Source organism: Pristiophorus japonicus, chromosome 32 (assembly GCF_044704955.1).
Source record: "Pristiophorus japonicus isolate sPriJap1 chromosome 32, sPriJap1.hap1, whole genome shotgun sequence".
NCBI lineage: Eukaryota > Metazoa > Chordata > Chondrichthyes > Pristiophoridae > Pristiophorus > Pristiophorus japonicus.
The window spans coordinates 10535105-10551583 of NC_092008.1; the positions used below are offsets into that span (position 1 = coordinate 10535105).

Consider the following 16479-nt stretch of genomic DNA (forward strand, 5'->3'; position numbering starts at 1 on the left):
GCCGTGTGTAGCAGAGAAGTGCATGTTGGGACAGGATTGGCTCTCGGATGTGATGCCGCTTGTAGTCGAAGAGCCGGATGCTGCCCTGCACCCCGCATGCACACAGGAAGCCTGTGCCATTTCCCCCCCCCCCCCCCAAACCACAGAATCTTAATAGAGAGAAACTGCAGGAGGGCAGAAAATAATAATTTAAAGGGGAGATGAACGTCCCTCTATCGCACGGCCCGACTTACGACCGGGGAGTTCCTGAAACCTTTGATCGACTGGAATATCCCTCCGCCGATCGCCCCCATGGTGAAGGCACCTCCACAGTCATCCACTATCCGCCACGGGCTGGAGGGAGGGAGACCGGGGGAGAGGGGGGGGAGGGAGAGAGAGAGAGGGGAGGGAGAGAGAGAGGGAGGGAGAGAGAGGGGGAGGGAGAGAGAGAGAGAGAGGGGGAGGGAGAGGTGGAGGGAGAGGGGGAGAGAGAGAGAGAGAGAGAGAGGGAGAGAGAGAGGGGGGGGAGATAGAAGGAGAGAGAGAGAGAGGGGGAGGGGAGAGAGGGGGAGGGAGAGAGAGGGAGGAGGGGAGAGAGAGGGAGAGGAGGAGGGGAGAGAGAGGGGGTAGGGAGAGAGGGGGTAGGGAGAGAGGGGAGGGGAGAGAGAGAGAGAGAGGGGGGAGGGGGAGGGAGAGGGGAGAGAGATAGGGGAGGGAGAGAGAGGGGGAGGGAGAGAGAGGGGCAAGGAGAGAGAGGGGAAGGGAGGGAGAGAGAGGGGGAGGGAGAGAGGGGGGGAGATAGAAGGAGAGAGGAGAGGGGGGGAGGGGAGAGAGGGGAGGGAGAGAGAGGGGAGGAGGGGAGAGAGAGGGAGAGGAGGAGGGGAGAGAGAGGGGGTAGGGAGAGAGGGGTAGGGAGAGAGGGGAGGGGAGAGAGAGAGAGAGAGAGAGAGGGGGAGGGGGAGAGAGAGGGGAGAGAGAGGGGGAGGGGAGAGAGGGGGAGGGAGAGAGAGGGGGAAGGAGAGAGAGGGGGAGGGAGAGAGAGGGGGAGGGAGAGAGAGGGGGAGGGAGAGAGAGGGGGAGGGAGAGAGAGGGGGAAGGAGAGAGAGGGGAAGGGGAGGGAGAGAGAGGGGGAGGGAGAGGGAGAGAGAGAGGGGGAGGGGAGAGAGGGGGAGGGGAGAGAGGGGGAGGGAGAGAGAGGAGGGGAGAGAGGGGGAGGGAGAGAGGGAGAAGGGGAGGGGAAAGAGAGAGGGGGGGAGGGGAGAGAGGGAGTAGGGAGAGAGAGAGTGGGGGAGGGGAGAGAGGGGAGGGAGAGAGGGAGAAGGGGAGGGGAAAGAGAGAGGGGGGGAGGGGAGAGAGGGGGTAGGGAGAGAGAGAGTGGGGGAGGGAGAGGAGAGAGAGGAGACCGTTAGTTTTAGGAGGGGTCACCAATTAACGTCCCCGGCGACAGAACGGTGATGATAGCCTCACCTCCCCCAACTGTCCACCGGGAAACTTCAGCTGATCCAAACTCTGTGCCCCGCTCCCGATCGGGCACCAAGTCCCGTACACTGACCGGCAGTGGCAGCCGGCGTGAAGTCCCATAACGTTACGTGACACGTGGAGGAGTGACGTTACATGACACGTGGGGGGAGTGATGTTATGTGGCATGTGGGGGGAGTGACTTTACGTGACACGTGGGGGAGTGATGTTACTTGACACGCTGGGGGGAGTGACATTACATGACGTGGTGGAGTGACGTTACGTGACACGTGGGGGAGTGACCTTACGTGACACGTGGGGGAGTGATGTTACGTGACACGTGGGGGGAGTGATGTTACGTGACACGTGGGGGAGTGATGTTATGTGACATGTGGGGGAGTGACGTTACGTGACACGTGGTGGAGTGACATTACGTGACATCGGGGAGTGACTTTACGTGACACGTGCGGGTATGACATCACATGACACGTGGGGGTGTGATGTTACGTGGGAGTGATGTTACGTGACACGTGGGGGAGTGACGTTACGTGACACGTGGTGGAGTGACGTTACGTGACATGTGGGGGAGTGACGTTACGTGACATGTGGGGGGAGTGATGTTACGTGACATGTAGGGGGAGTGATGTTACGTGACACGTGGGGGAGTGATGTTACGTGACAAGTGGGGGAGTGATGTTACGTGACACCTGGGGGGGTGACGTTACGTGACACGCGGAGGGAGTGATGTTACATGACACGCGGGGGGAGTGATGTTACGTGACACGCGGAGGGAGTGATGTTACGTGACACGCGGAGGGAGTGATGTTACATGACACGCGGAGGGAGTGATGTTACGTGACACGCGGAGGGAGTGATGTTACATGACACGCGGAGGGAGTGATGTTACGTGACACGTGGGGGGAGTGATGTTACGTGACAGGCAGGGGGAGTGATGTTACGTGACACGTGGGGGAGCGATGTTACGTGACAGGCAGGGGGAGTGATGTTACGTGACACGTGGGGGAGCGATGTTACGTGACACGTGGGGGAGCGATGTTATGTGACGTGGGGGAGTGACGTTACGTGACACGCGGGGGGAGTGACATTACGTGACGTGGTGGAATGACATTACGTGACGTGGGGAAGTGACTTTACGTGACACGTGCGGATATGACGTTACATGACACGTGGGGGAGTGATGTTACGTGGGAGTGATGTTACGTGACACGTTGGGGAGTGACGTTACGTGACACGTGGAGGAGTGATGTTACGTGATGTTACGTGATGTGGGGGAGTGATGTTACGTGACACGTGGAGGAGTGATGTTACGTGATGTTACGTGATGTGGGGGAGTGATGTTACGTGACACGTGGGGGAGTGATGTTATGTGACACGTGCGGGGAGTGACGTTACGTGACACGTGGGCGGAGTGATGTTATGTGACAAGTGGGGGGAGAGAAGTTACGTGACACGTGGGGGGGAGTGATGTTATGTGACACGTGGGGCGGGAGTGATGTTATGTGACATGACACGTGGAGGAGTGACGTTACGTGACATGTGGGGGAGTGATGTTACGTGACACAAGGGCGGAGTGATGTTACGTGACACGTGGGGGGAGTGATGTTATGTGAAACGTGGAGGAGTGACGTTACGTGACACGTGGGGGAGTGATGTTACGTGACACATGGGGGGAGTGATGTTACGTGACACGTGGAGGAGTGACGTTACGTGACACGTGGGGGAGTGACGTTATGTGACACGTGGGGGGAGTGAAGTTACGTGACATGCGGGGTAGTGGCGTTATGTGGCACGTGGGGGAGTGATGTTATGTGACACGTGGGGGGAGTGACGTTACGTGACACGTGCAGGGGTGACGTTACGTGACACGTGGGAGAGTGATGTTACGTGACACGTTGAGGGAGTGGCGTTACGTGACACGTGGAGGAGTGATGTTATGTGACATATGGGGGGAGTGATGTTATGTGACACTTGTGGGGGGAGTGATGTTATGTGACATGTGGGGGGAGTGATGTTACGTGACAGTTGGGGGAGTGATGTTACGTGACACGTGGGGGAGTGATGTTACGTGACACGTGGGGGGAGTGATGTTACGTGACACGCGGGGGGAGTGATGTTACGTGACACGTAGGGGAGTGATGTTACGTGACACGTGGGGGGAGTGATGTTACGTGACACGTAGAGGGAGTGATGTTACGTGACACGTGGGGGAGCGATGTTATGTGACACGCGGGGGGAGTGACGTGACACGTGAGGGGAGTGATGTTACGTGACACATGGGGAAGTGATGTTACGTGATGTGGGGGAGTGATGTTATGTGACACGTGGGGAGCGTGATGTTATGTGAAACGTGGGGGGAGTGATGTTATGTGAAACGTGGGGGGAGTGATGTTATGTGACACGCGGGGGAGTGATGTTACGTGACACATGGGGGGAGTGATGTTATGTGACACGTGGAGGATTGACGTTACGTGACACGTGGGGGAGTGATGTTACGTGACACATGGGGGGAGTGATGTTACGTGACACGTGGGGGGAGTGATGTTATGTGACACGTGGAGGAGTGACGTTACGTGACACGTGGAGGAGTGATGTTACGTGACACATGGGGGAGTGATGTTATGTGACACGTGGGGGGGCGTGATGTTATGTGACACGTGGGGCAGTGATGTTATGTGACACGTGGGGGGAGTGATGTTACGTGACATGCGGGGTAGTGGCGTTATGTGACACATGGGGCAGTGATGTTATGTGACACGTGGGGGGAGTGACGTTATGTGTCACATGGGGAGTGATGTTACGTGATGTGGGGGAGTGATGTTATGTGACACGTGAGGGGAGTGATGTTACGTGACACGTGGTGGAGTGATGTTATGTGACACGTGGGGGAGTGATGTTACGTGACACGTGGGGAGAGTGATGTTACGTGACACGTGGGGAGAGTGATGTTATGTGACATGTGGGGGAGTGATGTTACGTGACATGTGGGGGCAGTGAAGTTATGTGACACGTGGGGGAGTGATGTTATGTGACACGTGGGGGGAGTGCTGTTATGTGACACGTGGAGGAGTGACGTTACGTGACATGTGGGGTAGTGATGTTACGTGACACATGGGGGGAGTGATGTTACGTGACACGTGGAGGAGTGACGTTACGTGACATGTGGGGTAGTGATGTTACGTGACACGTGGGGGGAGTGATGTTACGTGACACGTGGAGGAGTGACGTTACGTGACACGTGAGTGAGTGATGTTATGTGACACGTGGGGGAGTGATGTTATGTGACACGTGGGGGAGTGATGTTATGTGACACGTGGGGAAGTGATGTTATGTGACACGTGGGGGGAGTGATGTTATGTGACACGTGGAGGAGTGACGTTACGTGACACGTGGAGGAGTGATGTTACGTGACACATGGGGGAGTGACGTTATGTGACACGTGGGGGTAGTGACGTTACGTGACACGTGGGGGAGTGATGTTACGTGATGTGGGGGAGTGATGTTACGTGATGTGGGGGAGTGATGTTATGTGACACGTGGGGGGCGTGATGTTATGTGACACGTGGGGCAGTGATGTTATGTGACACGTGGGGGGAGTGATGTTACGTGACACGTGGGGGGAGTGATGTTACGTGACATGCGGGGTAGTAGCGTTATGTGACACATGGGGCAGTGATGTTATGTGACACGTGGGGGGAGTGACGTTATGTGTCACATGGGGAGTGATGTTACATGATGTGGGGGAGTGATGTTATGTGACACGTGGAGGAGTGACGTTACGTGACACGTGGAGGAGTGATGTTACGTGACACATGGGGGAGTGACGTTACGTGACACGTGGGGGTAGTGACGTTACGTGACACGTGGGGGAGTGATGTTATGTGATGTGGGGGAGTGATGTTATGTGACACGTGAGGGGAGTGATGTTACGTGACACGTGGTGGAGTGATGTTATGTGACACGTGGGGAAGTGATGTTATGTGACACGTGGGGGAGTGATGTTATGTGACACGTGGGGAGAGTGATGTTACGTGACACGTGGGGAGAGTGATGTTACGTGGCACGTGGTGGAGTGATGTTATGTGACACGTGGGGAAGTGATGTTATGTGACACGTGGGGGAGTGATGTTATGTGACATGTGGGGGAGTGATGTTATGTGACACGTGGAGGAGTGAAGTTACGTGACGTGGGGGGAGTGATGTTACGTGACACGCGGGGAGAGTGATGTTACGTGACACGTGGGGGGAGTGACGTTATGTGACATGTGGGGGGAGTGATGTTACGTGACACGTGGGAGAGTGATGTTATGTGACACGTGGAGGAGTGATGTTACGTGACGTGGGGGAGTGATGTTACGTGACACATGGGGGGAGTGATGTTACGTGACACGTGGGGGAGTGATGTTATGTGACACGTGGGGGGAGTGATGTTATGTGACACGTGGAGGAGTGAAGTTACGTGACGTGGGGGAGTGATGTTACGTGACACATGGGGGGAGTGATGTTACGTGACACGTGGGGGGAGTGATGTTACGTGACACGTGGAGGAGTGAGGTTACGTGACACGTGAGTGAGTGATGTTACGTGACACATGGGGGGAGTGATGTTATGTGACACATGGGGGAGTGATGTTACGTGACACGTGGGGAGAGTGATGTTACGTGACACGTGGGGGGAGTGACGTTATGTGACATGTGGGGGGAGTGATGTTACGTGACACGTGGGAGAGTGATGTTACGTGACACGTGGGGGAGTGATGTTACGTGACACGTGGGGGGAGTGACGTTATGTGACATGTGGGGGGAGTGATGTTACGTGACACGTGGGAGAGTGATGTTATGTGACACGTGGGGAGAGTGATGTTACGTGACATGTGGGGGAGTGATGTTTCGTGACACGTGGGGGCAGTGAAGTTATGTGACACATGGGGGGAGTGATGTTACGTGACACATGGAGGGAGTGATGTTATGTGATACGTGGAGGAGTGACGTTACGTGACACGTGGGGGAGTGATGTTACGTGATGTGGGGGAGTGTTGTTATGTGACACGTGGGGGAGTGATGTTATGTGACACATGGGGGAGTGATGTTATGTGACACGTGGGGGGAATGATGTTATGTGACACGTGGGGGGGAGTGATGTTATGTCACATGTGGGGGGGAGTGATGTTATGTGACACATGGGGGAGTGATGTTATGTGACATGTGGGGGGAGTGATGTTACGTGACATGCGGGGTAGTGGCGTTGTGACACGTGGGGGAGTGAAGTTATGTGATACGTGAGGGGAGTGACGTTACGTGGCACGTGGGGGAGTGATGTTACGTGATGTGGGGGAGCGATGTTATGTGACACGTGGGGGAGTGATGTTACATGACACGTGGGGGGAGTGATGTTTCGTGACACGTGGGGGGAGTGATGTTACGTGACACGTGGGGGGAGTGATGTTACGTGACATGCGCGGCGGGGAGTGATGTTATGTGACACGTGGGGGAGTGATGTTATGTGACACGTGGGGGGAGTGATGTTATGTGACACGTGGAGGAGTGACGTTACGTGACACGTGGGGGAGTGATGTTACGTGACACGTGGGGGAGTGATGTTACGTGACACATGGGGGAGTGACGTTACGTGACACGTGGGGGGAGTGATGTTACGTGACACGTGGGGGAGTGATGTTATGTGACACGTGGAGGAGTGACGTTACGTGACACGTGGGGGAGTGATGTTACGTGACACATGGGGGAGTGACGTTACGTGACACGTGGGGGGAGTGATGTTACGTGACACGTGGGGGGAGTGACGTTATGTGACACGTGGGGGAGTGATGTTACGTGACACGTGGGGGAGTGATGTTACGTGACACGTGGGGGAGTGATGTTATGGGACACGTGGAGCGAGTGGCGTTACGTGACACGTGGGGGAGTGATGTTACGTGACACGTGGGGGGAGTGACGTTACGTGACACGTGGGGGAGTGATGTTACGTGACAAGTGGGGGAGCGATGTTACGTGACACGTGGGGGGAGTGACGTTATGTGACATGTGGGGGGAGTGATGTTACGTGACACGTGGGAGAGTGATGTTATGTGACACGTGGGGGGAGTGACGTTACGTGACATGTGGGGGCAGTGATGTTATGTGACACGTGTGGGGAGTGACGTTACGTGGCACGTGGGGGAGTGATGTTACGTGATGTGGGGGAGCGATGTTATGTGACACGTGGGGGAGTGATGTTACATGACACGTGGGGGGAGTGATGTTTCGTGACACGTGGGGGGAGTGATGTTACGTGACACGTGGGGTGAGTGACGTTACATGACACGTGGGGGAGTGATGTTACGTGATGTGGGGGAGCGATGTTATGTGACACGTGGGGGAGTGATGTTACGTGACACGTGGGGGGAGTGATGTTATGTGTCACATGGGGAGTGATGTTACGTGACACGTGGGGGGAGTGATGTTACATGACACGTGGAGGAGTGACGTTACGTGACGTGGGGGAGTGATGTTACGTGACACATGGGGGAGTGATGTTACGTGACACATGGGGGAGTGATGTTATGTGACACGTGGGGGGAGTGATGTTATGTGACACGTGGGGGAGTGATGTTATGTGACACATGGGGGAGTGATGTTATGTGACACGTGGGGGGAGTGATGTTGTGACACGTGAGGGGAGTGATGTTATGTGACACATGGGGGAGTGTTGTTATGTGACACGTGGGGGGAGTGATGTTACATGACACGTGGAGGAGTGACGTTACGTGACATGTGGGGGAGTGATGTTACGTGACACATGGGGGAGTGATGTTACGTGACACATGGGGGAGTGATGTTATGTGACACGTGGGGGAGTGATGTTACGTGCCACATGGGGGAGTGATGTTATGTGACACATGGGGGAGTGATGTTATGTGACACGTGGGGGGAGTGACGTTATGTGTCACATGGGGAGTGATGTTACGTGACACTTGGGGGAGTGATGTTACATGACACGTGGAGGAGTGACGTTACGTGACACGTGGGGGAGTGATGTTATGTGACACGTGGAGGAGTGACGTTACGTGACACATGGGGGAGTGATGTTATGTGACACGTGGAGGAGTGACGTTACGTGACACATGGGGGAGTGATGTTACGTGATGTGGGGGAGTGATGTTATGTGACACGTGGGGGAGTGATGTTATGTGACACATGGGGGAGTGATGTTATGTGACACGTGGGGGGAGTGATGTTGTGACACGTGAGGGGAGTGATGTTATGTGACACATGGGGGAGTGTTGTTATGTGACACGTGGGGGGAGTGATGTTATGTGACACGTGGAGGAGTGACGTTACGTGACATGTGGGGGAGTGATGTTACGTGACACATGGGGGGAGTGATGTTACGTGACACGTGGGGGGAGTGATGTTACGTGACACGTGGAGGAGTGACGTTACGTGACACGTGAGTGAGTGATGTTATATGACACGTGGGGGAGTGATGTTATGTGACATGTGGGGGAGTGATGTTATGTGACACGTGGGGGAGTGATGTTACGTGACACGTGGGGAGAGTGATGTTATGTGACACGTGGGGAGAGTGATGTTATGTGACATGTGGGAGAGTGATGTTACGTGACACGTGGGGGCAGTGAAGTTATGTGACACGTGGGGGAGTGATGTTACATGACACGTGGGGGGAGTGATGTTTCGTGACACGTGGGGGGAGTGATGTTACGTGACACGTGGGGGGAGTGATGTTACGTGACATGCGCGGCGGGGAGTGATGTTATGTGACACGTGGGGGAGTGATGTTATGTGACACGTGGGGGGAGTGATGTTATGTGACACGTGGAGGAGTGACGTTACGTGACACGTGGGGGAGTGATGTTACGTGACACGTGGGGGAGTGATGTTACGTGACACATGGGGGAGTGACGTTACGTGACACGTGGGGGGAGTGATGTTACGTGACACGTGGGGGAGTGATGTTATGTGACACGTGGAGGAGTGACGTTACGTGACACGTGGGGGAGTGATGTTACGTGACACATGGGGGAGTGACGTTACGTGACACGTGGGGGGAGTGATGTTACGTGACACGTGGGGGGAGTGACGTTACGTGACACGTGGGGGAGTGACGTTATGTGACACGTGGGGGAGTGATGTTACGTGACACGTGGGGGAGTGATGTTACGTGACACGTGGGGGAGTGATGTTATGGGACACGTGGAGCGAGTGGCGTTACGTGACACGTGGGGGAGTGATGTTACGTGACACGTGGGGGGAGTGACGTTACGTGACACGTGGGGGAGTGATGTTACGTGACAAGTGGGGGAGCGATGTTACGTGACACGTGGGGGGAGTGACGTTATGTGACATGTGGGGGGAGTGATGTTACGTGACACGTGGGAGAGTGATGTTATGTGACACGTGGGGGGAGTGACGTTACGTGACATGTGGGGGCAGTGATGTTATGTGACACGTGTGGGGAGTGACGTTACGTGGCACGTGGGGGAGTGATGTTACGTGATGTGGGGGAGCGATGTTATGTGACACGTGGGGGAGTGATGTTACATGACACGTGGGGGGAGTGATGTTTCGTGACACGTGGGGGGAGTGATGTTACGTGACACGTGGGGTGAGTGACGTTACGTGGCACGTGGGGGAGTGATGTTACGTGATGTGGGGGAGCGATGTTATGTGACACGTGGGGGAGTGATGTTACGTGACACGTGGGGGGAGTGATGTTATGTGTCACATGGGGAGTGATGTTACGTGACACGTGGGGGGAGTGATGTTACATGACACGTGGAGGAGTGACGTTACGTGACGTGGGGGAGTGATGTTACGTGACACATGGGGGAGTGATGTTACGTGACACATGGGGGAGTGATGTTATGTGACACGTGGGGGGAGTGATGTTATGTGACACGTGGGGGAGTGATGTTATGTGACACATGGGGGAGTGATGTTATGTGACACGTGGGGGGAGTGATGTTGTGACACGTGAGGGGAGTGATGTTATGTGACACATGGGGGAGTGTTGTTATGTGACACGTGGGGGGAGTGATGTTACATGACACGTGGAGGAGTGACGTTACGTGACATGTGGGGGAGTGATGTTACGTGACACATGGGGGAGTGATGTTACGTGACACATGGGGGAGTGATGTTATGTGACACGTGGGGGAGTGATGTTACGTGCCACATGGGGGAGTGATGTTATGTGACACATGGGGGAGTGATGTTATGTGACACGTGGGGGGAGTGACGTTATGTGTCACATGGGGAGTGATGTTACGTGACACTTGGGGGGAGTGATGTTACATGACACGTGGAGGAGTGACGTTACGTGACACGTGGGGGAGTGATGTTATGTGACACGTGGAGGAGTGACGTTACGTGACACATGGGGGAGTGATGTTATGTGACACGTGGAGGAGTGACGTTACGTGACACATGGGGGAGTGATGTTACGTGATGTGGGGGAGTGATGTTATGTGACACGTGGGGGAGTGATGTTATGTGACACATGGGGGAGTGATGTTATGTGACACGTGGGGGGAGTGATGTTGTGACACGTGAGGGGAGTGATGTTATGTGACACATGGGGGAGTGTTGTTATGTGACACGTGGGGGGAGTGATGTTATGTGACACGTGGAGGAGTGACGTTACGTGACATGTGGGGGAGTGATGTTACGTGACACATGGGGGGAGTGATGTTACGTGACACGTGGGGGGAGTGATGTTACGTGACACGTGGAGGAGTGACGTTACGTGACACGTGAGTGAGTGATGTTATATGACACGTGGGGGAGTGATGTTATGTGACATGTGGGGGAGTGATGTTATGTGACACGTGGGGGAGTGATGTTACGTGACACGTGGGGAGAGTGATGTTATGTGACACGTGGGGAGAGTGATGTTATGTGACATGTGGGAGAGTGATGTTACGTGACACGTGGGGGCAGTGAAGTTATGTGACACGTGGGGGAGTGATGTTACGTGACACGTGGGGGCAGTGAAGTTATGTGACACATGGGGGGAGTGATGTTACGTGACACGTGGAGGAGTGACGTTACGTGACACGTGGGGGAGTGATGTTACGTGACACATGGAGTGAGTGATGTTATGTGACACGTGGAGGAGTGACGTTACGTGACACGTGGGGGAGTGATGTTACGTGATGTGGGGGAGTGTTGTTATGTGACACGTGGGGGAGTGATGTTATGTGACACATGGGGGAGTGATGTTGTGACACGTGAGGGGAGTGATGTTATGTGACACATGGGGGAGTGATGTTATGTGACATGTGGGGGGAGTGATGTTACGTGACATGCGGGGTAGTGGCGTTATGTGACACGTGGGGGAGTGAAGTTATGTGATACGTGAGGGGAGTGATGTTACGTGGCACGTGGGGGAGTGATGTTACGTGATGTGGGGGAGCGATGTTATGTGACACGTGGGGGAGTGATGTTACATGACACGTGGGGGGAGTGATGTTTCGTGACACGTGGGGGGAGTGATGTTACGTGACACGTGGGGGGAGTGATGTTACGTGACATGTGCGGCGGGGAGTGATGTTATGTGACACGTGGGGGAGTGATGTTATGTGACACGTGGGGGGAGCGATGTTATGTGACACGTGCGGGAGTGATGTTACGTGACACGTGGGGTGAGTGATGTTATGTGACACGTGGAGGAGTGACGTTACGTGACACGTGGGGGAGTGATGTTACGTGACACGTGGGGGAGTGATGTTACGTGACACGTGGAGCGAGTGGCGTTACGTGACACGTGGGGGAGTGATGTTATGACACGTGAGGAAGTGAAGTTATGTGACACATGGGGGGGGGGAGTGATGTTACGTGACACGTGGGGGGAGTGATGTTACGTGACACGTGGGGGAGTGATGTTACGTGACAAGTGGGGGAGCGATGTTACGTGACACGTGGGGGGAGTGACGTTATGTGACATGTGGGGGGAGTGATGTTACGTGACACGTGGAGGAGTGACGTTACGTGACACGTGGAGGAGTGACGTTACGTGACACGTGGGGGAGTGATGTTACGTGACACATGGAGGGAGTGATGTTATGTGACACGTGGAGGAGTGACGTTACGTGACACGTGGGGGAGTGATGTTACGTGATGTGGGGGAGTGTTGTTATGTGACACGTGGGGGAGTGATGTTAAGTGACACATGGGGGAGTGATGTTATGTGACACGTGGGGGGAGTGATGTTATGTGACACGTGGGGGGGAGTGATGTTATGTGACATGTGGGGGGGAGTGATGTTATGTGACACATGGGGGAGTGATGTTATGTGACATGTGGGGGGAGTGATGTTACGTGACATGCGGGGTAGTGGCGTTATGTGACGCGTGGGGGAGTGAAGTTATGTGATACGTGAGGGGAGTGACGTTACGTGGCACGTGGGGGAGTGATGTTTCGTGATGTGGGGGAGCGATGTTATGTGACACGTGGGGGAGTGATGTTACGTGACACGTGGGGGGAGTGATGTTTCGTGACACGTGGGGGGAGTGATGTTACGTGACACGTGGGGGGAGTGATGTTACGTGACACGTGGGGGAATGATGTTACGTGACATGCGCGGCGGGGAGTGATGTTATGTGACATGTGGGGGAGTGATGTTATGTGACACGTGGGGGGAGTGATGTTACGTGACACGTGGGGGGAGTGATGTTACGTGACACGTGGGAGAGTGATGTTATGTGACACGTGGGGAGAGTGATGTTACGTGACATGTGGGGGAGTGATGTTTCGTGACACGTGGGGGCAGTGAAGTTATGTGACACATGGGGGGAGTGATGTTACGTGACACATGGAGGGAGTGATGTTATGTGATACGTGGAGGAGTGACGTTACGTGACACGTGGGGGAGTGATGTTACGTGATGTGGGGGAGTGTTGTTATGTGACACGTGGGGGAGTGATGTTATGTGACACATGGGGGAGTGATGTTATGTGACACGTGGGGGGAATGATGTTATGTGACACGTGGGGGGGAGTGATGTTATGTCACATGTGGGGGGGAGTGATGTTATGTGACACATGGGGGAGTGATGTTATGTGACATGTGGGGGGAGTGATGTTACGTGACATGCGGGGTAGTGGCGTTGTGACACGTGGGGGAGTGAAGTTATGTGATACGTGAGGGGAGTGACGTTACGTGGCACGTGGGGGAGTGATGTTACGTGATGTGGGGGAGCGATGTTATGTGACACGTGGGGGAGTGATGTTACATGACACGTGGGGGGAGTGATGTTTCGTGACACGTGGGGGGAGTGATGTTACGTGACACGTGGGGGGAGTGATGTTACGTGACATGCGCGGCGGGGAGTGATGTTATGTGACACGTGGGGGAGTGATGTTATGTGACACGTGGGGGGAGTGATGTTATGTGACACGTGGAGGAGTGACGTTACGTGACACGTGGGGGAGTGATGTTACGTGACACGTGGGGGAGTGATGTTACGTGACACATGGGGGAGTGACGTTACGTGACACGTGGGGGGAGTGATGTTACGTGACACGTGGGGGAGTGATGTTATGTGACACGTGGAGGAGTGACGTTACGTGACACGTGGGGGAGTGATGTTACGTGACACATGGGGGAGTGACGTTACGTGACACGTGGGGGGAGTGATGTTACGTGACACGTGGGGGGAGTGACGTTATGTGACACGTGGGGGAGTGATGTTACGTGACACGTGGGGGAGTGATGTTACGTGACACGTGGGGGAGTGATGTTATGGGACACGTGGAGCGAGTGGCGTTACGTGACACGTGGGGGAGTGATGTTACGTGACACGTGGGGGGAGTGACGTTACGTGACACGTGGGGGAGTGATGTTACGTGACAAGTGGGGGAGCGATGTTACGTGACACGTGGGGGGAGTGACGTTATGTGACATGTGGGGGGAGTGATGTTACGTGACACGTGGGAGAGTGATGTTATGTGACACGTGGGGGGAGTGACGTTACGTGACATGTGGGGGCAGTGATGTTATGTGACACGTGTGGGGAGTGACGTTACGTGGCACGTGGGGGAGTGATGTTACGTGATGTGGGGGAGCGATGTTATGTGACACGTGGGGGAGTGATGTTACATGACACGTGGGGGGAGTGATGTTTCGTGACACGTGGGGGGAGTGATGTTACGTGACACGTGGGGTGAGTGACGTTACGTGGCACGTGGGGGAGTGATGTTACGTGATGTGGGGGAGCGATGTTATGTGACACGTGGGGGAGTGATGTTACGTGACACGTGGGGGGAGTGATGTTATGTGTCACATGGGGAGTGATGTTACGTGACACGTGGGGGGAGTGATGTTACATGACACGTGGAGGAGTGACGTTACGTGACGTGGGGGAGTGATGTTACGTGACACATGGGGGAGTGATGTTACGTGACACATGGGGGAGTGATGTTATGTGACACGTGGGGGGAGTGATGTTATGTGACACGTGGGGGAGTGATGTTATGTGACACATGGGGGAGTGATGTTATGTGACACGTGGGGGGAGTGATGTTGTGACACGTGAGGGGAGTGATGTTATGTGACACATGGGGGAGTGTTGTTATGTGACACGTGGGGGGAGTGATGTTACATGACACGTGGAGGAGTGACGTTACGTGACATGTGGGGGAGTGATGTTACGTGACACATGGGGGAGTGATGTTACGTGACACATGGGGGAGTGATGTTATGTGACACGTGGGGGAGTGATGTTACGTGCCACATGGGGGAGTGATGTTATGTGACACATGGGGGAGTGATGTTATGTGACACGTGGGGGGAGTGACGTTATGTGTCACATGGGGAGTGATGTTACGTGACACTTGGGGGGAGTGATGTTACATGACACGTGGAGGAGTGACGTTACGTGACACGTGGGGGAGTGATGTTATGTGACACGTGGAGGAGTGACGTTACGTGACACATGGGGGAGTGATGTTATGTGACACGTGGAGGAGTGACGTTACGTGACACATGGGGGAGTGATGTTACGTGATGTGGGGGAGTGATGTTATGTGACACGTGGGGGAGTGATGTTATGTGACACATGGGGGAGTGATGTTATGTGACACGTGGGGGGAGTGATGTTGTGACACGTGAGGGGAGTGATGTTATGTGACACATGGGGGAGTGTTGTTATGTGACACGTGGGGGGAGTGATGTTATGTGACACGTGGAGGAGTGACGTTACGTGACATGTGGGGGAGTGATGTTACGTGACACATGGGGGGAGTGATGTTACGTGACACGTGGGGGGAGTGATGTTACGTGACACGTGGAGGAGTGACGTTACGTGACACGTGAGTGAGTGATGTTATATGACACGTGGGGGAGTGATGTTATGTGACATGTGGGGGAGTGATGTTATGTGACACGTGGGGGAGTGATGTTACGTGACACGTGGGGAGAGTGATGTTATGTGACACGTGGGGAGAGTGATGTTATGTGACATGTGGGAGAGTGATGTTACGTGACACGTGGGGGCAGTGAAGTTATGTGACACGTGGGGGAGTGATGTTACATGACACGTGGGGGGAGTGATGTTTCGTGACACGTGGGGGGAGTGATGTTACGTGACACGTGGGGGGAGTGATGTTACGTGACATGCGCGGCGGGGAGTGATGTTATGTGACACGTGGGGGAGTGATGTTATGTGACACGTGGGGGGAGTGATGTTATGTGACACGTGGAGGAGTGACGTTACGTGACACGTGGGGGAGTGATGTTACGTGACACGTGGGGGAGTGATGTTACGTGACACATGGGGGAGTGACGTTACGTGACACGTGGGGGGAGTGATGTTACGTGACACGTGGGGGAGTGATGTTATGTGACACGTGGAGGAGTGACGTTACGTGACACGTGGGGGAGTGATGTTACGTGACACATGGGGGAGTGACGTTACGTGACACGTGGGGGGAGTGATGTTACGTGACACGTGGGGGGAGTGACGTTACGTGACACGTGGGGGAGTGACGTTATGTGACACGTGGGGGAG

General features: G+C 54.9%; 1 protein-coding gene across 1 annotated transcript in view; it reads right to left on the reverse strand.

Annotated features, from left to right (window-relative positions):
- The window catches only part of timm17b (translocase of inner mitochondrial membrane 17 homolog B (yeast)), a 56742-nt gene that overhangs the window by 8822 nt on the left and 31441 nt on the right, over window positions 1-16479 (reverse strand). The window contains exon 2 of the mRNA XM_070869173.1: window positions 234-333. Within this exon, the coding sequence (XP_070725274.1) occupies window positions 234-333 (100 nt within the window). The remainder of the gene's footprint in view (window positions 1-233; window positions 334-16479) is intronic.